Source organism: Thermobia domestica, chromosome 5 (assembly GCF_964235325.1).
Source record: "Thermobia domestica chromosome 5, izTheDome1.hap1.1, whole genome shotgun sequence".
Taxonomy (NCBI): Eukaryota; Metazoa; Arthropoda; class Insecta; order Zygentoma; family Lepismatidae; genus Thermobia; species Thermobia domestica.
The window spans coordinates 20,140,215-20,165,816 of record NC_137458.1 but is presented as its reverse complement, the minus strand read 5'-3'; the positions used below and the strand labels follow the sequence as shown (position 1 = coordinate 20,165,816).

Sequence of the window (25,602 nt, the reverse complement as noted above, 5' to 3'; positions counted from 1 at the left end):
GCATCTAAGGTCATGTAGCCCGGCACGGTTTGAGGGATGACGTCCCTCGGCGAGCACACAATCCAGGGAAAGGGAAGAAAGGAAGCGACCTGGGACCTATAAGTTAGGTACCACCCCGGCATTTGCCTGGTGTGTATGAGGAAAATTCAGGAAAACCTCATTCAGGGTGGCTGGCCTGAAAATGCGTTTCACATTTTTTCGACCAAGTGTACCCATCGGGAAGTTATTTATGAAATATGAACAAAATCGCGTGAGCTGTTTTTGAGAAAATCGCCCCAAAAAACTCACCCCAAGAATAAACCACCACTCGTAGATCTTTTCAGGACAAATGAGTTGAGTCATATTGTCAGATTATTAATATGATATTTATTTATCAAATATGAATAATATTGCCTGAGTCGTTTTTGAGAAAATCACAGGAAAAAAATCAACTCCGTGAATAAACTCTATCTCAGATTTTTTCATGACAAATGAGTTGTGCCATATTATCAGCATATTAATGACATATTTATTTATGAAATATGGACAGTGGTAGATAAATCACCTGTGTCAAAAATAAACTACCCCTCGTACATTTTCTCAGGACAAATGAGTTACGTCACATTGTCAAGTCATTAATGAAATGTTTATATATAACAAAATCGCCTGTGATTTTGAGAAAACCGCTCGGAAAGAACTCACCTCCAAGAGTATACTACTCCTTTTCGATTTTTCGCAGAGACGGTTTATACCACAGTACCGACCTGTTATTGAAAATTTGATTTATGAAATATGAACTAAATCGTTAGAGCCGTTTTTCAGATAATCGAAAATTATTTTTATTCTTCAGTAAACTACCCTTAATTTTAGAAGGAAGAAAAATTTGAAAATGAAATCTTCCGGTTTTACGTCCCACGTTTATGCCGGCTAGGCTAAAGAAGACTGTGATGATGTGAAATGAATGTAATGCTGGAATGGACAAAGTGGAAGAACCCCGAGAAAACCCACGAACACGATGTTTGTCCACCACAAAGCCCACTTTGTGCGAGCTGGGATCGAAACAGATACTCCACGCACCAGAGGTGAACGCTCTACCACTGAAGAAAATTCGATTGGCCCGGAATCACATAAAAAAATTAAGTTTAAAATTTGGTGTCGATATGCTGAACGATATGTCCTCTAGTCGAATATACATCGGGACGAACGAACGAACAGACGGGCAGATGCAGAAGAATCATTTTTTCGGTGTGTTTAAGCCATGAAACGTGTAAATCCGTTGAAATCTCGAATTTGATTTTTTCATGGTCAACATACTTTCTTGTCTCCTTTCGTCGCTCAAAAGTAAAAATAGTAATAATAGTGATAATAATAGTAATCAAAATTAAATTAAAACGAAACCTGAAGTTCAACTTTCCACGAACTTGCTGGGGATTAAAGGAGATAGATAATACATGCTAAGCAAGGAGATAGATAATACATTTTCCTGTATTATTTGATACATAATACATTTTCCTGTATTATTTGAAGTCATACTAATTAACCCTTCTAAATATGTAGGCTGATCAATAGACTGATCATCAGTGTTCATGAGGTGAATACAACAGCAAGGCACAGAAAACAAAACACGTCTGTGTAGTGAGAGAAGTGACGAATAGATCGAGCAAGTTTGAAGGTCATGACTTCAGAAATGTGACCTTGACAGCCGTTCAAGCGCACGTTGTTTCAGTTTCGCATAAGACAACATGGAAGTGACGCGCGAAGAACAGTACAGAAATTCTGTTGACTATTTTGCAAAGATCAACTTTTCGTGTGTGTGTGTGTGTGTGTACTCCATCCTCCATATAGCCGTGATTTAGCCCCTTGTGATTTCTTTCTTCTTCTAACTTTAAAGAAACTCCTCCTTGCATGTAATGAGGACTATTTTTAAAAAGACCATCAACATTTGGAGGATTAGTACAGGTAATTATGTTTTATTCATTTATGATTATTCTTTTCTTTATTGAGCAGCCCTCGCATATGTATGAGCAACAAGTACTTCGGAAACATCAGTAAACCACCAACCTAGAATAAAATCATGAGTACCTTAACGGCTAAGGATTCAGTTCTAATATCTTGTTATCTAATTTATTCATGAGTATTTACTCATGGTTGGTTGCTTGAATAGAGGATTACATACTCTTTCAGTGCCGAGATTATGTGCTGTTTGGTTTTAGTGTTAAAAGTTTTATCCAAAATATCACTCGGGTTTGTAACTGATTCAAGTATCCCCACCTGAAACTGAACTCGGAACCACGCGTACAGACAGCCCAACGTATTAGTTATTTGGCGAACAAACGGGCATTCCTAATTACGAATATGTAACCACAAGTTACTTGTGTTTTTATTCATGAATATTTCCTCCCGTATTTAGCCATGTGCAGTTACCTGAGCATGACAGCATGATCGTTCTGTTCTCGTTCCCGCTCGTGTCGTTCGATGATAAGCTTTGACTTAAGACTTTCTATTTCGGAGACATGTTGACGCGCACTCCTCTTCAGTTGATCCTGCAAGTCATCCACAGTTTTCTCCAACTGAAACGATAACAATATAATGTCATTTAAACAGTATTCTATGACAGTATACTATATTCTTATAAGTGCATTGGTATTTTAAAACTAGCCATGTTCATTATACGAGAGACTATCGGAAAATTTTAATTATCCTCCAGAAGTTATTGAGTGATTTTAATATAAATTGGCCTCTTCCACCATACATGTATGAAATAGTGAAAATTATTCATATATATCATTTACTTATTCTACAGGTGGCGTTAGTTGTCAGTAAGGTTCAAGTTGGTGACTGTCCATCCTATGACACTGTCGTAAAGTGGAAGAGGAATTTCCAAACAAGTCACATAGCCCTTACATATGAGCCAAGACGTCGGTGTCCATTAATCACGGACGACGTGCCACAGTGAAGAAAATCAACGAGCTGATCTCGTGGAAGGCCGACAAATAACCATCTATAACAGTGGTTCTCAACGTTTCTGATAACGCGGACCCTCTGTTCATTCAGAAAGTGATCTGCGGATCCCCTTGCAATGCTATCTAAAATTTCACATGGTATTAAAAAATATACTAATTAGAATTACCACTGTCAAGAAACAGATATTTAACAAGAAATCGCCAATCGGGATTTAATTTATCAGTAATCAAGTTAGAAAGATTGAGTGTTTTACTTTCACCACTCTTACTTTTCAACATTTATGTTAGCATACAAAAACTGATAAAATGATCGATTGGACCGCGATTCGAACCCGGGATCTCCGGCATAACATGCCGATGCGTTAAACCACTACGCCATCCAGTCCGCCTCCTCCAACTCCTACAGTCAAGTGTTTGGCTGTTCTGGGAGGCGAACTGGATGCGTAGTGGTTAACGCATCGGCACGGTATGTCAGAGATCCCGGGTTAGAGTCCCGGTCAAGTCGATCATTTTTTCATTCTTTGTATCTTATTGAATTCGTATTTACAGAAGATTTGGTGTGTAAAAATACGTTTAAATCGGTTGTTTCCCCTTTTCATTAATATATTTATGTTAGCACTTCTAACACCAAAGTTTCTCCAATCAACGAAGATCACGATAATAGGAAAGACGTTTTCTTTCCTTTCCCCAGAGGGAGTAAAGTTCAACGTGAAATTCAAAATCATATACAAGCTCTGTCTAGAAAGTCGTGTCACCAAGTCTACAAGTATTAAATAATAATAATAATAATAATAATACATGTACACTAAAATTCTTCAAAATATTGTAAGGTTCTGCATGTCTTCACATCATACGATAACCATGTGTGTACTACATGTGTTGACAGTAAACAAATACAACGCAGACGACAGTACCGAAGAGGAGTCGCCCATAATTGCCAGCAGTCGGCAGGACGGAGATCACCGAAGGTAGCCGACATTTATTTATTTATTTATTTATTTTGCGTTCAAGAGACCACAGTATTGTACATTTGTACATGCGGTATAGAACATGTCAAATTCTATTATTGTCTATACAATAAACTACTACTATAGTTCCTTATACATTACATTAGTCTTACAACATGATACATATATATACATAGAAATACCATACCTTATCTATTCATCTACCTGGTTTTATTCATAGTGCGAGAATCTATAGTTTTTTCTTTACATTATGCTATCTTCATTTAGTATTTACGAAACACGTATTGAAGATATTTGATTATAATAGTATATAAATAAATATAACTACTTATGTAATAATAAAATGAAATAAATACCTTACTATTGATAAAGGTACCATTTTAGGATAAAAGACAGAAGCATGCCTCAAGAAGCATCAATCTATCCAGATTGATCAAATCACCTAAAGACCTAAGGCGCCCGGCCGTTGGGTTTACCTGACCCTCTCACGACGCTTGGTCAATTGAGAGATACCTATCCTTAAGCCCTACGGCGCCCGGCCATTGGGTTCCCTTTTTCTTTCACGACGCCCGGTCACCGAGAGAGACACCTAATCACACAAAACTTATCCCCTCTCACGACGTCCGGTCAAAGAGAGGAACCTCACCTACAAAAGCCCTACGACGCCTGGTCATTGGGTTCCTTCCACTTTCTTACCTAAAATTATTAGAGAAGCTACTTATTGTAATATATTTCTGTATTTAAGAAGATCTTTTATAATAAAAGGTTATGGGAAAGTCCAAATTCCCGTGTACGATAACTGCTCTACTTTACATAAACTGAGAGATTTTACAATATTGTCCTCCTCTGTCGATACATCTTTGGCAGCGAAATTTCCAATCTGCGAAGGCTTTGTGCGCTTCAAGTCATTTCGCAGGCTGTTTTCACGTCATCAATTGTTGTGTAACGATGTCCTTATAAGGGGAATTTCAAACGGGGAAACAAAAAGAAGTCCGCGGGACCCAAGTTAGGACTGGAGCAGTGCTGTCACATCAGATTTGGTTCAGAAATGAAATGAAATCTGTAAGTTTTACGTTCACGATATGCCGGTTAGGCTAAAGGAGACGGTAATAATGAGAGATAAGTGAAATGGTGGAAGGAAGAAAGTTGGAGGAAACGGGAAAACCTCGAGAAAACCTACGAGTACGGCGTTTGTCCACCACAAAGTCCACACGGCGCGAGCTGGGATCGAACCATTGACCCCAAGCACCGGATGTGAACGCTCTACCACTGAGCCACCGCGCCCCCCCCCCCTAGATTTGTTTCAGGCAACTGCTCACGACGAAGGCAGTGTGGGCTGGTGCGTTGTGATCATCAAGGTTCCAAACGCCATTCATATCTGGTCTGACGCCCCGAATCATTTCTCCAGTCTCTTGAGTAATTCTACATAAAATTTAGAGTTAGTGCTTCTCCCAGGAGGATAATGGTCGTCCACGCTAAACGACTCCCCTGATATCAAAAAACACAATGAACATGGTCATGATTTTTAATTTGCTCATTCGAGCCTTCTAGGGGTGACGGGAATCCCCGAAGGTCTGTTGAACCATTAGAAAAGTTTCCGCTACACACTTGCCCCGATTCACACAAAATTTGATCGCATATCTTTGTTTCAGTGAACACTGCCCCGCAACATGTATTGGAGACGAAACAGAGGTTTACGTAATTACCTCCGACAGCTCGGTGACAACTGAGCAAGCACTTGCTTGGTACTTTACTTACACCGCCATCAAGTAGATAGAACGCGCTGCAACGTACAGTCGCATCAGAATAAAATTTATGAAATTACTTTCCAGACATACTTTGTATAATCTAAAGAAAAAATCGAACCCAGGACCCATACACGTATGGCAGTGTAACTTCTTTTAGACCAGAACCGATAAATTAAAAGATTAATCCAACAAATATAAAATAAAACGTGCAACAACACAATTTCCTTACCTCAGCTTTGTCATTTTTCAATTTCTTCTTCTCAGCCAAGAAATTGCTTTCCATTCGAGATTTCTCTGCAGTTACAGTGGCTAAGGCAACGCTCAGTGTTTTAATTTTGGCTTCCAGTTCGTTTATCCTTTCCTTCTGGTCATAATCTGCAGCTCCCTGAACACTACCTTCAACCTTAAAGATAAAATTACGAGTCAAAAAGGAGAGGACAATACTTAACGCTTCAAGTGTACATAAAATGCACTATATAAAAGGATCCAATTAAAATGTGTAAATTATCTTATATAAATATTCCAAACATTGAAATTACATGAAATGAAATCTCTAGTTTAACGTCCGGTGGAAATGCATTCTAGTCTAAAGCAGACGGATGATTAACGGAAGTTACTGATTGTGAAAGAAATGATGTGGGAGGAAACGGCAGAACTCAGAGAAAACCCATGGACACTACGCTGTCCATTATAAATTTACATGGCCTGGAATCGAACCAGGGACCCCTAGCATCAAAGGTGCGTGCTCTACCACTGAACCACCGTAACCCTTCAAACGCTGATGTGTTTGTTTTACTGGATCTATCCAAGCACAACAGGTATCTGTTGTAACACGGTCCTCGTGAGCCATAACAAAAAAAAAATACGCCCTTAAAAGAGGGAATATTACAAAATTTCTGCGGGTTGAATTATGTGGCATGTAGAAAGTACCAGCACAGACTGGTCCCTAGCCAATTTATATACTCTTTTTTCAAATTAAATGATTTGCTAAAATAAAATAACTCCAATTATCTTAACTCTATAGTCATTCGGATCGATACCAGAAAATTAAAAATAAAAAAAGGCTTATTAACATTCGAACAGTATATATTCCTTCTTTAAAATATAATTAAACGAATGTTTTAAATTTCCACAGTGTCGATTCAACTCAGTGCATCGAAATTTCCACAGAACTCAATTTAGCCCACTTCATAAAACATCCACTTCGTTCAATGTTAATGGATACGGAAATATTGTCCATTTCAATAATGACAATAGAAGTTCTCTGTTCAATTTTGCAACTCGTCAGGAAAGTATATATATATATATATATATATATATATATATATATATATATATATATATATATATATATATATATATATAAAACTATTTACCAAATTTTGGCCTTAAGTGCTAAAGTTATTATATATATATATAATTATTATCAAATAAGAAGAAAGAAAAATTGAATGATCAAGCAGTTCAAGAAGCAATCCGGAGGAATGGGAAAACAGAAAGAAACCGAAGAATCTTGAGAAAAATGCACAGATACAATGTTCTCCACTATGAATTCACATTGTCTGGGATCGAACATGGACTTTATGCACTAAGTATGTGCTCTACTGCTGAGACACCACGATTTCCTCTATTTTAGCCTACAAGGATTAGAACAGGCAGCATTGTATACTGAACTTAGAAACTCAGTAGAGTGTGTACTACTTTTGGTATTTGTGACCGATGATTTCGGCGACTTGTACAGCCCTAGTCTTAGCACTGTGAAAGATGAAAATATAAGTGAAATTTTCATTATACTAATGCCCTACGGATACGCTCTTTTAGGCTTAGGTAATTAATGAATGTCGATTTTGTTTTGTTTCACGTCCCATGATTATGTACCGAGACTAAGGAAGACGTTGATCATAGTGGAATGAAGAAAATAGGAAGAAACACGAGAACTCACACATGAGGTGTTTGCCCACCTCGAAGCCAACCTGATGGGAACTGGGATTAAACCAGGGATTACACGCACCAGGAGTGTGCGCTCTACCACTGAGCCATTGTGGCCCAAGCGGATAATTATGGGAATGTGGAAGAAATCGGAGAACTCGAAGAAAACCCAAGGACACAATAATGTTCAGCACAAACTGACGTGGCCGGGATCAAAATAAAGACCCTTTGCACCATAGAGTACAACTAAGTCACCCGCCCCATTAGAAAGACTGGGTTAGGTAATTTGAGGTATTACAGAAAGTGAAAAGAAATTAATAGTAGACTCTTTAACTTGTCGAAAACGAAATTATACTATTACTTCTTGGGGGCCGCGGTGGCTCAGTGGTAAATGTCCGCTTGTTACTGTTTAACATATTTCAAATAAGGTACTTATATGAAATGCTGGAAAACTACCATCCTTCCGACCCCCCTCCCTCTTCCCCGGGAAGAAAGCCGTGAAACTCAGGTTTTTTTTTTAAATGTATTATGTTTAGGTTCTATCCCTTTCGAAAGAACTCTATATGTCCGTCATGGATACAATTTACGGACAAAACATTGACTGCTAAAACAACGGCCGAGAAAAACAGCGACTGTTGACAAAATTAGTGATTAGGAAAACACCCTATCATTTTGAAAAGTCTAAAAATTAAGGGGAATTGGAAATAATACAGTTTCCGGGGGTGAAGTATTTCCAATCATTACACACATGCAACATATATATCAACCATACCAACCAACTTGGCTTGACTAAAGAAAGCGATCGTTACCGGAATTGGTCACTTGCGGTCAACCACTTCCGGTACACGGTGATACCTCCCAATACGACAGGTATCATGTTGCGGTAAAATTTGGATCACCCTATGCAATATAAAATTAGGTAGTGTAGGTAGAAGTGTATTTTCTGGTGTAATTTTGTTTTGTTATATTTAGTGTTAAGAAGAAAATATAAAGTGTTATATCTTGATTAGGTTAGGTCTTAGAATTGTAGTATATTAATTTTGCGTCATTTTTGTATATTTTCCTTTTTTTTATGGTTTTCTTGTGGGAAAACTTTGTATTTCAGTATTTCTCATGTCTTCAGAACATTTTTCTATCAATTTTTGCGTTTAGAAGTCATCTATAAGAATATAACCGCTACCAGGTTATAGAAGGATTTTTTGTGGACACACTGTATATTTCGTAAAGACAGTGATCATTATTTTCGATTTGTACTTTATTCTGCAACGCATATAAGTTCTTTCTTCGGTGGGAATTGCTTCCTTCTCACACAATTGGACAAAGAAGTCTCTCATTGTTTTTTCATATATATATTTAGAACATTGCTTTTGCTGAGAACATTTCAGTTAGTAACAAACCATTTCAGTGTTTCTCCCTGACTTATTATGTGCACAGTATATATTCTATAGTTATTTGGAACTGAATTAAGTGTTTTCTTTAATCGCTTATGAAACATTGCAATAGATTAGAGCAGACAAGACCAGAACAGGTATTCAAGCGACCAGAGTGGCACCAATTGCGTTGTTTTGCAGTTTCTTATCTGTATTTTCTCACGCCCGAGTTATCGCAGTGTCTCGTGCATTCTGGACAGTTGACTAAAATTAACATAAATTGTTTTCTATATTCTGTTTGCATGTGCATACAGGTGAGTTAACTGAGTGATTTTTGAAATGAACTGCCAACCCTCTTTAATTGACCACTGCAGCCCGTACCTTGAGCTTTGGTGCTCACGGAGTTCGACTCCAGGTTTAGAAGCAGCCACCACGCACGTTGCGTCGGGAATTAAGTCTGACTTAGTGTCAAGGGGCACAAGCTATTAGCCAGCGAAGGACGTTTTCTTACGGCTAGCCCCAACTAGTGAAGTCCCAGGTCCGCAGACCTTGTGCATTTAAAAAGTTATACACGCGCCCTCCAACATTAGCATTCTACTTCTTATTTTTTTTTTTTATTATGCTGAAGAATCATCTTTACGCTTCAGGATGGTTCGGCGCTGCAACTGGATTCATCGTGGGACGATCCAGACAACTTTTCCCCAGTGCTAATCCCCCAAGTGCGTCAATGGTGTGAGAGAAGCATTTATCGTGAAATCTGAATTATAATCTCATATATATATATATATAAAGGGCTATATTGCCTTAAATGGGCAAAGTGTGATTTCAGTGACGAAAATTATTATACATATTCAGTGTTCAGTGTTGTGTTCATTCCTCTTCGCTTTTTTTATATATATATAATAGTGTTCTAATAAATAAGTATAGTGTTACTTAATTCAGTGTGTTTTCGTTGTTTATATGAGTGATATTTGTGTGCGTTATGGTCTGGATGACCATCTGATCGTCCGTGAGGTTTTCGAGACGAGACACCCGAACCTCTCGGCGCCTAATGCTCATCTCATTATTGAGACCGACGAGCGATTTGGAAACAGTTTGTAACTTCTTCTTGGAGAGGTCCTTCATCGTCCTGTCCAGGTAAGTTCAAGTATCAGGAAGATACTTATTGGTAGGACCACGAACCACGAACAGCGACCAGATTACACGGAGTGGTTACAAATAAATGGAAGCCCGAACAGCGACTTGACACCCGGGCGATTACAAATAAATGTTCACCCAAATAGAGACCTCGAATTGAAACGATTACAAATAAATGGCAGCCCGAACAGCAACATGAACTGAATTGGTTATAAATAAATGTCTGCCCGAACACGGACCCCAAACTCCAGCCGGTTACAAGAATTTTATAATTTTCTTTGTAAATGTTAGTAATTTCTAAATTCTATATTTTCTTAACATAAATTCTCAAACATTCCTTTAGATCGAACATTGCTTTCTTCTACATGCATCATCTGACATAAAAAGAAGGATTATCAGGTATGACAAGTTAATTGGTCGGCATTTTTCATCTTAAATCACGATTTGCTCATCTTATTGTTGTCAAGATTTATCAGCCAATCTCCGTAATCTTCTTTGTGAGCAAGATGTCTTGTGAAGCAGCATCCATAGTGGATGACATAGTTTTTATCGTTGTGAATTCTCGATGAAATATGAAAGTCTTTGGACTATTTAAGTGAATAAAAAAACTAGTTTAGCAAGAAACCAAAGTGGTGAAAGTCGAAATTAGTTATAAAAAACATTAAAAAAAAAAAAAAAACGGAACGAAACAAAGACAAAATTGGAAAAGTGTGCTTCAACGCTATGTATAACATTGAGTGTTAAGATTTTGTTCGGTGCTGTTGTTGGATCCCCAACAGCGCAATTTTTTGAGAGCCGAGAACATTTGCGGACCAGCAAATGGGCAAAGTAAGTAAATAACAGGAAAAATAAATTAGAGAAAGGGGAACAGTGCCATATCAGAAATATGGTGAAAGTTGATACCTTGACTTTATGTACGCTTGCAGTACATAACAGAACAGTAGTAAAAGTAAGAGTTCATTTCCGACGGGCAAGAGCTCTCCCCGCTGGTTTAGTGGCAAACGAAACAGAGATCTATTAATATGCTTAATTTTGACTTTAATGATAAAGTTATCCTTTTTCCTATACATAACAAGTAATTCAGAGAAAAGACCTTTTGGAATAAGCAGTAGAATATCACAACAAAGTATAACTTCACGACGTACCACAAAGGCAACAACATTTACTTTTTTCGATAAATTGGTGCGTTAAAATGCACACGTTAATGTAAGAAAATTAATGGTTATTCTGAGTACGACTACCCGATGAAAAAATAAATAAATAAATACTGTAGTAAAAGGATATAATTCAACGCTTCACATGTGAATTATTTTATTAATTCTAGTTTAGAAGGAATTACCATTCATTTTTTAATCTTTATTAAACACACGAGGATGGTTTGATAAGTAACTTGATTATATATGAAAGAAAACATTTTGAATTTTTTTTAACTTACTTTATATTTCGACACAGGTTTCTGAATGTTCGAATGCACTTGCCCCAACGTTTCTCCAGTTTCGTGATTCCCTCGCGCAAACGAGTTTCTTCGAGACCTTTAAAATACTCGTTTTATTTCCTGTATGACATCTTTATTTGACTCAAATTCACGTCCTATCAAGAAAATTTCCAGTTTTGGAAATAGATGGTAGTCCGAGGGAGCTAGATTTGGTTAATAGGCAAGATGTGGAAGCAGTTCAAATCGCAACTTGGCCAATTTTTACTCAGCGACAAGGTTTTATCTTTGCTCTGGAGTGTGTAACCGCGGCACCCATCTTGCGCAAACACTTCAATGCTTGTTCTGCCACGCGTGAATTCATTTACCCGAAGTCAAAAAGTTTCATAGAAAGGATACGAATCACCCAATGCACGTAAATTCCAATGTACGTGAACTTCCTATGCTGTTTTTCCTTCTAGAAAAGAGCATTGAATTACAGCACGAACTAGAACATTAACTATTTTTCAGTTACTTTAAATACTTCTGTTTAAGCAACTGCCAAAAGAAACAAATTACTGTTAGAATAACTTGAAACTACGGATTATTTATTGACAGAAAGGAAGCTTTATGACTACATATAGAGATGACGTTAGCGTCATTTATTAGTATGCGAACCAAGTTACCAAACCGTCCGCGTACTTGTTCAAAGGAACCTACCAACTTTTCTTTTAAACATCATATTTTCGCAACCTTATGTTGGAAGTTTTAATAATTTAGTCTGAAAAAAAAAGGTCTTAAATAGCTAACAATATTCATCTGTAGATAAAAATACAGGACTTTCTACAGAGAGGTTAAGTGACTAAGTTTATTTGAACATGACGGCACCTTAGAACCTTACCTATATTAGTGTATGAACTAACCTCAGACTCTGTCGCTTCATGAGAGACTTCATTTCGTCTACCAGCCAAAACGTCTCCACAAACACTAGTATCGCTGGATGCTTCAGTCTGTTCGCTCTCAGATTCTGAAGTAACACTTCTCGTGTCTAATTTACTATCTTGATTGTTGACATTGCCTGCATCTAAAGGATTTGAATCCCCACCACCTTTCGACGAAGTAATTGCCTTCAGACTTTCCTCTAGAACACTCTTCTCCTTCGACAAACTTTTGTACGCAGTTACAACATCTAAAGTAAGTATGAAGAACATATTAAATTACTTAAAGAGACTACTGGACGCATAGTTGAAGAAATGTTAAAATATATCTGTATCTATCTATCTGTCTATATATATTTATATATATATTCAAAAAAACTCATTTAAAGCATTCTAGTTTTAAGTAAATCATACTTCTGTTAAGTGCTAAGTACGGTGACATGCTTCTAGAAAAAAGGCTGTTATCAACTCCCTGTAGTAATATAGTATTAACTTAGGTAAAATATATAACAAAAAGTAAGTTTTGTCAGCACCTTTTTACAATGAAAGTGCCTGATTTGATATAGATTGACCCGGTGGTATGTTTTGTTCCGACGATATTCTCAAAAATGGCCCTACGGTACTGATATTCTTGATATTTTGTGAATAAGTATTTGATTATTAACATTATAATATGGAAATATTCATTTCTTTCTGAAGGACTTAGAATGAGTGTTCTACTGATAGGGTATATGCTCTCTGAAAACGCCTATTATAACGAAATTCATACGAGGTGTGATCATAAAATACAGTGAATAACTTTATTGGAAACAAAGTAATAAGCTTACATCCAATTGATTTAATTTCCTTCAAAGTACTGTCCTTCGCTAGCAATGCACTTATCCCAACGTTAAATCCATGACTGGAAGCATTTCTGGAAGGTTTCTTCTGAAAGAGCGTTTAGCGCTCTGTCGTGGCCACTTCAATGTCAGGAATGGTGTCAAAACGTTTTCCATTAAGCATGGTTTTATTTTTCGGAAAGACCCAAAAGTCGCATGGTGCTATATCTGGAAAGCACAGACAATGTGGACAGACAGGAATAATTTTTTTCGGCCAAAAACTCACAGAGCAAAAACAAAGTGTGGTATGGTGCGTTTTCGTAGTGAAGAAGGAAGCCGTTTTCCCATTTAATCGGTAATTAAAATGCTTTCCACGGACCCATACGAGATTTTAGTTCTTTGGAAAGCTCTCGAATAGTCATCCGCCAATTTAAACAAAATCATTTGTGCTACTTTTTGCACGTTTTTATCTGTTTTTGACGTCGAAGGACTCTCTATCGTTGCTCGTTTTCAACCGAATCTTTGCCGCTTCTGAATCACTCATACTACTTATAAACAGTCTTCAATGCCACCGCTTCATCGCCATACACTGATTTTGACATTTCGTGAGCATCTTTGGCACATTTTTGCAGCTTAGAACAAAACTTAATGTTCATGTACGACAGACATTCTTAATACGTCTTCACTCTTCTGCCTCTGGAAGCCAACTAACATGTCACAACTTGTTCAAACTCTACACTGACTGTACCAAAAGTTTATTCTACCGGACTTACTAGTTAAAATGGATACAACCTCGATAGATGGCACTACGCCACTACATTCACTGTACTTTTTGATCAGTAATCACTGCAGCATGGCATGATCTAATTAAGAAATGAGAGGGAGGAAGATGATTGCGGTAGGCTAAGCTATTTACTTTTTTATGTATGATACATTTGCTAATGAAAGAAAATAAAGAAATTTTCTTTTTCTAAGCCCACTTACCTCTTAATCTTGATTCATATCGAGACAACTGTTCTTTCTGTTTCTCAATTATACCAAGTAAGTCCCTCCGAGTGCTTTTGTCCATCTTTACATACACAAACCTTATCACTTACATACTAAATCATTTCTCTAACGTTGCATCCATTTCCTGCAAAAGATTAATTCCAATACGTAAACAGCAGTGTGAATACATGTACATCATTGAAAATCAAATACCATTTTATCAAGATTATTATTACCAGTAGTGAAAATATCATAGCAACATTTGTTTTTCTCCTTTCATATGTCAATCGTATTCAAATGTTAACAACTTCAGCAGTTTGTTGCTAATTAGATTAATTTTGTGATGTCTGCACTCGTTAATATAACTGTAGAATATTGTTGATAAAATGAACAGCGTTACAGTAAGGGCACAGGTTAAGAATAAAGGTATCGGATAATTTAATTGTGTACTTTAGATTTTAATACTTGGCGCAGTCGCAATTTAATATCTACTGTTATCAATCAAAGAAAGTAAATTATGAATCAAATAAGGCCAAGCACAATCAGTTTATCAAAACCTGTGATAATTTCTTTAGTATGTCAAAATTAACAATATTCAGTTTATGCTCGATACATGAGTCACAGTATCTGGGATAAGTCTACTTAGAAAAAAAAAAAAGTTTGCATTGAAAAAAAATGGTGATTTTCCATACACTTTAATAACGCAGATACTTCGTCCATTACAACTATGGGATCTATCCACGTAACAGTCAACTTTCAGAATAAAAGTTATAAACTACCTTTAATAATAATTCAACAAGATGTCTCCGCCTGCTGATCCACCTGCTCCGTACAGACGCAACCCTCGGACCCCCCTTCTGCACTCCTGCCCTCACTTGGTTAGATAGCATTCGTATTTTAGTGACCACCTAGTATAGGTTGGTTTGTTTTTACACTGGTTTTTATGACATAGGTAGAGCCACGAGTTTTTCGCACTAAGAATTTGAAAATTTCGCGTTTCGTCTTTCATATTTTGCGTTTTGTCGCATTTTCCAAATAAAGTTTGGCAGTTTGTAACTCTTGTGGAAAAGAATTCCCTGACATTTTACAATTGTTCCTTTTATTCATAGATCACTATAAAAATAAACCATATACCCTGGCCGGCAAACGATGATTTCTGACAACTCAGCTCGCGAGGACGACTGAGGAGTGCGGTGTTGTCATGTGCTTCTCGCGCAAGGGAAGAACAGTCTGCTTCCTCGTTCAGGGCGGGAGCGGGTGAGTGGAAAGTTTGGCAATGTGCAGTGGTTACCATAGAGACGCGACAAGTTCTGAGCCTTAGGTTGGTTGACCTGCTGTCTTCTACTCGCTCGCCGTAGCCTTGTGCAAAGCTGTCAGAAATAATCGTTCATCGGCTAGGGTATAATGATCTAAAAACAAAATACACTGAATATTTCACTTGACAATGTCAGTTTCATTTATAGAAAATTATATCTTTTTCGAATCAAACTGAGGAAAATCAGTAACTAAACTTACTATGAGTAGGAAAGTTTTGCTGTCCTCTGAAAACATAAGAGGCACAAGTTGCATTTAAGCATTAAATATAAGCAAGTTATTGTTTCTACATTTTCCTCCTTTAATGTTGTACGTTTGTCACTTATCATCAGTCCATACTTGGAAAAAATCTCTCACAATTGACATTGCTTGTTGGAAGCCACACATATGTAAGTGCATTTACAACAAACTTCAAACGAGCAATTCTTCGGAACTGCCCATCCAGCTGCGATGGTGATAGCTAACGGGCAACATGTTCCCTATAGTCGTGTCCTAATCATTCAAAATGCACAGTTCATGCCACGTTCTACCGTTCCGCCAGCGGAAAACTAGCGTTTTTAAAGTAATGAAAACGTATTTTTAAAATTTCGTGTTATATCGCGTATTGTTACAAATTTCGCGCAAAACTGCCAATTTCGCGTTTTATCGCGCAACGGAAACCAATGAAAATACACATAGAATATCATAAAACATCAAGAAACTAAAAATTACTTAATTCTGACGCATTTCGTTTCATCGCGCATTGCGAAAAACTTGTGCCTCTAGACATAGTCATTTCCGGACGCAGTATTTACACAGAAAACGTTAAAGGGAATGTACACCGAGGAATTCGTATGAAACACTTTCTAAGGTAACGACAATGAATTTCCCCATAAATGACAAATATTTCAAGTTTTTCAGCCGGGAAATACCCATCACCACTGACGCGCCTCCTACTCCGCAGCACAAAGGCTCTGCCCCGAACAGCACCGATGATATATGAGTAGCAGACTTACAGCTTAACGTGTAGAGGACACGGTAACTTAGTAGTGGAGCGCTCTTCTCTGGTGCGAGGGGTCCCTGGCTCGATCCCAGGAATGTGAGATTGGGAATAATATCACGTACGTGGGTTTTGTCAGGACTCTCACATTCCACTTTTTTTTTAAAAAAATAAGCATTCACTTCCATTAACCAACCATCTCAGTCTAAACAGCATAATCGGTAAAACGTGGAAACCGAGCCACATGCACTCGTAAGATCGAGTCAGGGATTCCCACGCTGAAGGCGCGTATGCTAAAGGGAACTTGTCTTAAATATTTTAATGCATGCCGCTAATAGAATCATCAATACTATGGATGCAGACAACAATTAAGGAGGAAACAATATAGTTGAAACCATTCTATTACGCATCTCTTTTAGCCTAGCCGGCATAATCGTGGGAAGTAAAACTTAAAGATTTCATTCATTTCATTCTATTACACAGAGCGGCTTTTAATCTAGAGAAAATTAATTAACTATATAACTGAAAAATCAGTGCTGGTCAAGTTTAGGCACACCACATTTTGCAAAATTTACAGTTAAAATCCAAGACTTCGTATGAAAAGGCATATGGGTTAACTATACAACGCCCTATCCAGCAGGTATACTCACTCAGAAACGAGAAATTACATACTATTAATTATATGAAAATAGGTATATATAAAAAAAAAAAAAAAAAAAAAAAAAAAAAACCTTAAGCTAACAAGTTCCTACCCCTACACTACCCTACTTGTCGATTTGGCAGTTGAAGAGTGTATTGTAAAGTTTACCCATGCATATTTATAAGGAACATATCTCCAATACAGACGGAAGAATTAAATGCTACAAATGCATCTGTATTTTACGTTTACAATTATATGGTTATTAGTGTAAAATTATTACAAGTGATTTACTATCGTTAAAATAAATGAGTGCTTATGAAAGATGACTGTATTAGACACTATTTTCCTCCGGCTGTGTTTTATGTTTACAAGAGCAACGTTAGTAATGCGAAACAATTACAAGTATTATTGGAAATTGCTTTATTGAGAAAACCCACGTAATTTCACTACCTTTGCTTATGTATATATCCACCATGGCTGACGTGCCTGCTCCCTTCGCACGCACCCGTGCGTTATGCGCATGCCCACCAGCTTCGCCCTGTTTCGTTTAGATAGCATATGTGTTTTTTAGTGGCCACGTGCACAGATCGGTTTGTGGTTTTTGCGCTGTAGTTTTTATGCCATACATCAGACGCTGTATTTATACGCAAATAGTAAAAGAATTGGAACTTTTCAAAAAGTACTTCTGGTGGGCCCCCTTAAATTTTATATTTGCAAAATGTGGGTAATGTCATGTCGCCCAGTGTAAATCTTCTGAAGGATAATAATAAATAAATTAGTGAAAAGAATTATAATTTATCAACAATTTCGAGTGGTGTGCCTAAATCTTACCTCTTCGGCCTTTAGTAAGCTGGACGCACAGCCTAATGTATTATTATTATACTATTAATATGCATGTGTATGCGAATGTTAACATAATATCTTGGCATATAAGTTATTCTTCCCTTTTATATCGGTACTAATTAATACTTTGCACATTTATTTCACGAAATATGTATCGTCAAATATCGTCTTACTTTCACAATAATGACACATTTCATTATAACAATTCTTGAATATTTCAATCCTGGACAGTCAATAAATTGAACTTACTCAGAAGAAATACAATTATTAGAATGTAACATTACGTACCTTTTCAAATATTAGTATGTTATAACTTATAAATCACAAAAACATACACATTAAATTTAGAACAAACGCCCCAATACACGAAATCAAAATCTCGAAAGCAGACAGCTTGGCATTAAAAAGTGAAGAACGATAAGCGATTACAGCGCCTATGAAAAATTTGTTCAGTTCGTAGAGTGATTATTGTACGGTTCAGTTCGTGTCGTGAATGTGAAGGTGCTGGTTTATTATAATGTTTATGAGAGAAAACTATCAAGTAATTATGTATTTGGATTCAATTTAAGGAAATCAAAACCTGACGTTTATTAAGCTATTTATCACATTCAAAATTTGTACATACTTATCAGACGAAAATACCTATGGAACAAAAACATTGAATGTGTGTTCGTATTCATATAGTGTGTTGAATTATCAGTTCGTATTGTGTTATAAATATGATTATTTGAGAATAACAAAATGAATATCATAAAGCTAAAGGTAAGCTAGTTTATAAACATAACGTATTATTCTCAAGTACTTTTTTTTTAATTCATAGATCGATAGTCATTTCCATTACTTGCCGAGTACAAGGATTATTAGCAAAAAAAAAAAAAAAAAAAATTCTCTTGCATAACAAAAATACATTTAGATTGATAAATTGTCGGATATAAGAAAGTGAGGTGCAGATCAAGAGTTGTTCGTAAAATTAAAAAAGCATTCTTTTACTTCCTTTTATGCAAAGGTTCTAGAACTCAGGTTCTCCTTCCCACTCAACTGTAATAAAGACAGAAAACAACGTGCCCTGCGGAGCTATAACCCACCTTCAATCGCTAACGCTCGCTCGGCAATACTGTGTGAACTAGATATTAAACTTTGGTACAGAAAAGAACCAACCTAGCTACTAACCTACATGGAGAGACCTGTGTTCTAGAATCTTCCCTCATTTTCTTACTCTAAATGATTTCCTCAGAAGCTCTGAACAGTTTAATCTGGAGCATGCCCAACTAATTGTGTACAGGTTGAGAATATCCGTTGAAACTAGTGTGCACGGGAAATGATTACTTGCTATCCTATTACCTGCTCTCCGATTATATACAATTACTTCATCACAGAAGTCACTCGTAGTGCTTTAGAAGATGTTTTTTAGGATAGGACTCATTCATGAGTAAAGATTCACATTACGAGGACTTCTCTTATACGCGTTTGAATGTATGCCGTAAAAACGACTGTGCAAAAACCTAAACCATCTTGGGATGGCATTTAGTATCTCCCCCAACTCATTTCATGGCTCCAGAACCGAGTACCTTGGGCAAGACTTTACTATGGGCATTTCATTCAATTGACTCGTTCAATGAATCGTTTCCTTAGAAACTGATTCCACGGAACAGTTTCCCAACTGTTCCGAAGAATCAGTTCCTAAAGAATCAACTCGAGAAAGGTTCTAGAATGCTATTCTACCACACGGATTACGAACCAGATTGGTTACTTTCTATATGCAATTTCATAGAGAAAGAATGCAACCTGCTTCATAATCAATATGGTAGAGCAGTGTTCTAGAACCTTCCACGAATACCCCACACTTAAAATAAAAATACTAAAAAAATTTGCACGAAATATAAAACAGAAATCGTATTAAATCATACTACAAGTCAATCCATCACTACTTATTGATGAATACCCCTTCCATCAATCAGTTATAATTGTGGAATTAACATTAAAATGTCTAGTAATGACTTCAACTAAATTTTCTGCCGACCTCTCATTATTCAGACATTCAGTTAAAAAAATATCTCCTTTCTCTCGGCAAATTCCACCTACAATCCCGACTTTCATCTTTCGCCTCTCAACATTATATTTTCTCCATCCAAAGAGTGCCTCATCAATCTCTACTGCCAACCCGGGTCCACCAATAACAGGGACAGAATGTCTTATAACAACCTCAAAGCACACCTCTCTACAATAATTATGCAATCGAAAACAGTTCTCGAACTTACTTTCCCTTGAAACGAACACTCATGAGTAATATTTGCGTAGTTAGTAACACCAGCAACGAACATATATGATATTAACAGAATTTCACGAACTTGCAACTTCGAATGACTGATAAAAGATCCATTTCGAACAGAAACTTGTTTTAAATATGCATGACATTTTCGGTTTTAACACACATAAGAAACTTTCAGACGATCACCTCGAACTGCAGTACCTAACTTACATCTCCTTTCACAAACATTGCAGTCTTTATCAAACTAAAATTCCAACCGTACACAGCAGGGAAGAGAGCACAGCAAAACAGAACAAACAGCACTGACACACCACGCCTACACACAACCACATGATGTCACACCCAACATTCCATACAAGAAGAACGAAAGTGCCACGTACCGGAGAAATCACGTTCCAAAGGTGATTCACATCAACAACCAAATCACTGAATCAAAGAATCAAATGAACGATGAAATACCTATAGTAAATACTTACCGTACCTTCTTTTTGTCTAAATTGTGATAAAGGCATAAAACAACGAGCCCTACGTGACTACTAATCTCCTTCGCTCCCTCAGCTATATTTTGTGAAGTAACACTGGAGATCTTATGTGTGCAAAATTGGGGAAGAAACTAAATACTAACCCCAACTTGTCCTAAGTTCACACAAAAAGCGAAAATGCTCTCTCTCTGAGTCAGGTCAGGAGCACAGCAGTGCGGAGTGCATCCACAGGGAGCAGGTGCGTCAGCGATGGAGGGTATATGACTAAATGAGGATGGTGCAAGAAATACTTGATATCGCATAAAATGACATAAATTAGAGCATTTACGACACTCTATATTTCACGCTTTTTAACTCATATAACGGGAAACTGGCGGACCATGACAGTTTCGACTCCCCTCCCCCTGCGCATTATGTTTTCATGGATGTCAAGTCTTACGTATGTCTACTTTCGGCTTACCTTTAAGTCAAAGGATTTCTGAGATCTCTGTTTGGAGTACCGCTATGTCTGAAAATTATGCACTATACAGAATCCCATCGTTGAAATATGCATTTTTGGATAGCGTTTGTGTGACTTCTTTAACGCTAATATGGGCCGCCACTCCACGGTTTCTCGCGTCCGTGTTGAAATGTAGCTTGAAATGTAACTTTTTTACCCTTATGGGCGGTCCTAGCTCTGAAACTATGACAGGTTCATATGAACCTTTCTTTTATTTTTATTATTATTTTGGTCTGAGAAAACATTTTTTGCAGTTTGCTGGTATAGTTCATTAACACATACAGACACACTCATATATATTGTTGTATAATTTTAATTGTTATCTTAGAGATATTAAACAGAATACATGGTTTCAGGTTTTGGAAACATTTAAAAGGAACACAACACCAAGAAATTTATTTAAAGCTAAAATTGAAAGAGAAATATTGTTTCTTAAAACAGTTGTTTATATTCTTTAAAAACAATCAAAATTTAACAAAGATCAGGGTTAGTTGAGTAAGGAATGATAGGAAAATACATTGATTGCTGGCGTAGTAACAATGAAACACCAACATGAGTTGGCAATCTTCACTTTCCAAACAAAGGAAAACACAATTTAACCCTTTAACCTCGCCACCACAAAGGCAATATGTATCTTCAATGGTTTTCCCCGATAGTTTCATTCTTTTGTTTCCTTCATGTTTTATTATTATTATTATTATTATTTCTCGTACTTTTTTTTTTTCATGAACAAAATGCGAGGGAAAAGCCGAAAGTTTGCAGGAGTAGGCATTATTCAAACATCAGATTTTTAAGAAAGTGAAATAGTTGTTAAAGTTACTGAGTTTATTATCACTAATTCTTCACAAGTTATTGTTTTACTTTTAAAAATCTACTAGTATTTTATGTTTAATATGCTTCTAGTTCACATCTGAACTTTCATTTCCTCCTCTACTATAGGGCTGTTCAGAAAGTAAGAAACGTTTTGAAATTTAAAACAAAATTGTAACAGAATGAACAAACCAAATTGTATTATATACATTTGTAAGGTACTTTTCCACATAATCGCCATGCAAATTAACGCACTTATCATACCGTGGCACAAGTTTTTTAATACTGTCGCGGTAGAAATTTGCCGCCTGCGATTTTAATCTCTGGCTTGCCTATATTGGCATGCAGTTTGGCGTCAGTATCAAAGCGTTGTGTAGCAAGCCATGTCTTCATAGCTGGGTGATCGAATATCTACGATCCAAGCGCTCTCGTCTACGCTTGGCCGTGTGTGAATATAGAAGGTTGTGTCAACTACGAGCATTTTAAGTTCTTTCATGTAGAACAACCTGTCTTTCTTTCCTTCTTCAGCAAGTGATGTAGTGGATGTTTTAAAGGTAGTGAAAAATACCGAGCGAAGTAGCTGAAGTGGTAGAGCGTTGGCTTCGCATTCGGGAGGTCGCGGGTTCGATTCCCGCTGCCGACCATCCTGACGGGTTTTCCAGGGTTTTCCTCAGTCCTACCAGGCAAATGCCGGGATGGTACCTACTAAACAGGCCCTGGCCAATACCTTCCCAAATCCTTTCCATTGTTATTGTTGTTGTTATTAGATATCCAGTGTAAAATGGCTTCTGAGCTGTATCTGGTGATTGTTAAATAAATAAACAAATATATATAAATCCTTTGCGCTAAGGTCCGCACACTTCACACAGTTGGTGATAGGCTTCAATTGGCTTGTGGTTTATTGCTAACAAAAACCTAATCACAGAACGCACCTCACAAGAGGCGGGATTTTCTGTTACAGCGCACATTGGAACACGTCACACAAAACACAGTAAGAGCGTCACAATTCTCATGCTACCACAGCTGGATGCGTACTGATTGTGGTAACGTTCTGACAGCAAGGTGACAACTCTAGTCCCACCCACTGCCGCGATAGGCCAAAACTCTGGTATTTCTGGACAGCTCTCTTATTTAGTGTAAGAATTTTTACAAATAATAATAAAAATAAATAAATTAAATAAATAAGAATTGCTTTAAATTCACTCTCTCTCATATTTTCAGGGTATTCTTCAATTTCTGAAACCAGCAACACATCCAGTGTTAACTCCGAAGTTACTATTACAAAACCCTTTTGTGTGCTCTGGTCAAAGATTTTCTGGATTGCTTTCCACTGTTAGTAATGTGAATGCCGTTCCAGCAGTTAGACAGGTAATAAATAAACAAATTGTTAAAAGTTAAAGTATGCATTTCAACACACTGTTGTCTATTAAAAAATTAAAATTTCTTAACCTATGTAGTTCGTCGTCGGTTTCAAAAATCTGCAATATTTGTATTAACTTGCATCGATTTTGCTCCCTATAGATCGCAAACTGAAATGAAGGCTAAAGAGAGAAATAATTAATGAAAAGGTTAGGACAGAGAATGAGAATGTGATTAGAAATAAAGAGGACTCCGAGAAAAATCCACGAACACAATGTTATCTATCACAAACTCACCTAGCGTGGGATCCACTGAACTTACCATTGATGCTGTAGCTTCGAAGGCATTTATTTATACAGTCATCGGTAGTGTGCAGAAGAAGTGTGAAGTCGCCAGTCAGTCTGTCAGTCTGCCAGTCAGTCTGTCAGTCCGTTGTCAGTCTGAAAGCTCAGATAATGCGCTAATAAACAGTGTGATTGGGGATGTTAGAACTGACAAGTTGCGCCCCTAGGATTTTATGAACATTGAATTCGGTAGAGCGTAAAGTACAGGATCTGACCTGGGTTGCATATAAATAAAATCAAACATATACAAAAGAAACAGATTGTGATGTCGAAGGGGTTGAAATGGGTGAGAAGGGAGTAACTTTTAGGACAGGTTAATCTACTTGCACTTACTTGTAAATCTTGGTGTTGCCTTCTCGATGATTCTCCTAGTGGATTGATGTCCGTCCATCCTTCTCTCTAGTCAGCTGGGCGTCTAGGTAATCGTGTGTTAAGAGTCAGCAAAACCCGAGCAGGAAAACCAACGTTGCGAGCACAGTAAATCTAATCAAAGTCGAAATAGCTCTTTATCGGATTATTCATCGCAACTGATAGCTACAACGTTTGCTAAGGCAAAGGGCTCTCTAAGTCAGAGCAAGGTGAACTCCTTGTAAACTCGGAATCGTGGTTCGTGCTCCTACATGTTGACTCGTCTCTCATACGATCCGGACTACCTCTTCCCAAAAGTGTCTCAATGGTTTTTGCTCGATGTCCCTCCGGGTTAATATCCAGGGTCGTTGACTATTTCTTCAGTTTCGATGAAAAGTGCGTGATCATAGATTAACCAAACAAAGTGAGGTGATGATAGGAATGCTGACAGGGAAACAATCTGTCGTTTTTATTGATTGAGAAATTACATATATAAAAAAGAGATGACAGACAGCAAGAAAGCTTCCTAGTAGGAAAAGCAAATGAACTTAGGAAAAAAAAAACGAAAAGTGATTGAACATTAAATGAACGATTATGCTTTTGACTGTAATGAATTTTGAAATAAAATGTCCCGAACTCCAAAATAAAATGTATCATTATGAGTCCAAATACACATATCTTCACAGAAGAGTTTTGAGGCCACAAAATAATGATTACATATATACTGCTTTAAAAAAAAAAAAAAAAAAAAAAAAAAAAAAAAAAAAAAAAAAAAAAAAAAAAAAAGAAATATCGTCCTTTGTAGCGTTAAAAATTCTATTGTTAACGACTTTCCACCTCTACTAGCCTAGGTATGCTTGCGCGAAGCACAAGGTTATTTGTTTCATAACCCACTGGAAAGTGATATACAGAGTCAAGACACTGACAGTGAATAAGGTGTCATAGAATGCATCTGCTTTTTATTATTATTATTATTAGAGTAGTAGTAGTAGTAGTAGAAGTAGAAGTAGAAAAAGAATAAGAGAAATGATATCTTAAATGTGTCATCAAAAAGATTAACAGGTATGTACATTGTGTACTGCGTATCAGTGTTCCATTCGTGTAAATTTCGGTATTACGTGTGTTTAGGCAATTCTGCCCTCTACGTGTTTCGTAAAAATAACAATAAAAGGAGGCTAATGTTTTGCGGTGTTTGAGCCTACTGTCAGCATTTCCAAAACTTGGATGTGTTATGTAATGTCAGTTTCGCTGTACAGATGTCCCTTCAGGTCAATTTTGTTCCTATCTGTAACCTCTTATTCTGACTGTCTTTTATCTTTCTTTTCCAAAAATACCGTTAGGCCGAGTCCCTCAGTTTTGTCGGTGTTGATTAGTGCTCGTGTGCATGATCTTCAGTTTGTGTGTTGTATTTTCATTATTTTAATACTTATTAATGTCAGTAGCCTATACTTACAGTTCCCAACTTTC

General features: G+C 37.0%; 2 protein-coding genes across 2 annotated transcripts in view; one reads left to right on the top strand and one right to left on the bottom strand.

Annotated features, from left to right (window-relative positions):
* Positions 1–18,452, bottom strand: part of GCC88 (GRIP and coiled-coil domain containing 88 kDa) — a 68,665-nt gene extending 50,213 nt beyond the window's left edge. The window contains exons 1-5 of the mRNA XM_081758295.1: positions 18,313–18,452; positions 14,246–14,393; positions 12,429–12,694; positions 5,888–6,061; positions 2,404–2,549 (exon numbers count right to left, since the gene is read on the bottom strand). Coding sequence (XP_081614421.1) covers positions 2,404–2,549; positions 5,888–6,061; positions 12,429–12,694; positions 14,246–14,330 — 671 coding nt within the window. The 5' untranslated portion in view covers positions 14,331–14,393; positions 18,313–18,452. The remainder of the gene's footprint in view (positions 1–2,403; positions 2,550–5,887; positions 6,062–12,428; positions 12,695–14,245; positions 14,394–18,312) is intronic.
* Positions 18,453–18,498: 46 nt separating this feature from the next.
* mRpS10 (mitochondrial ribosomal protein S10) overlaps positions 18,499–25,602 on the top strand; it is a 31,626-nt gene continuing 24,522 nt past the window's right edge. Inside the window, exons 1-2 of the mRNA XM_081758296.1 lie at positions 18,499–18,786; positions 23,306–23,452. Of these exons, the coding sequence (XP_081614422.1) occupies positions 18,766–18,786; positions 23,306–23,452 (168 nt within the window). The 5' untranslated portion in view covers positions 18,499–18,765. The remainder of the gene's footprint in view (positions 18,787–23,305; positions 23,453–25,602) is intronic.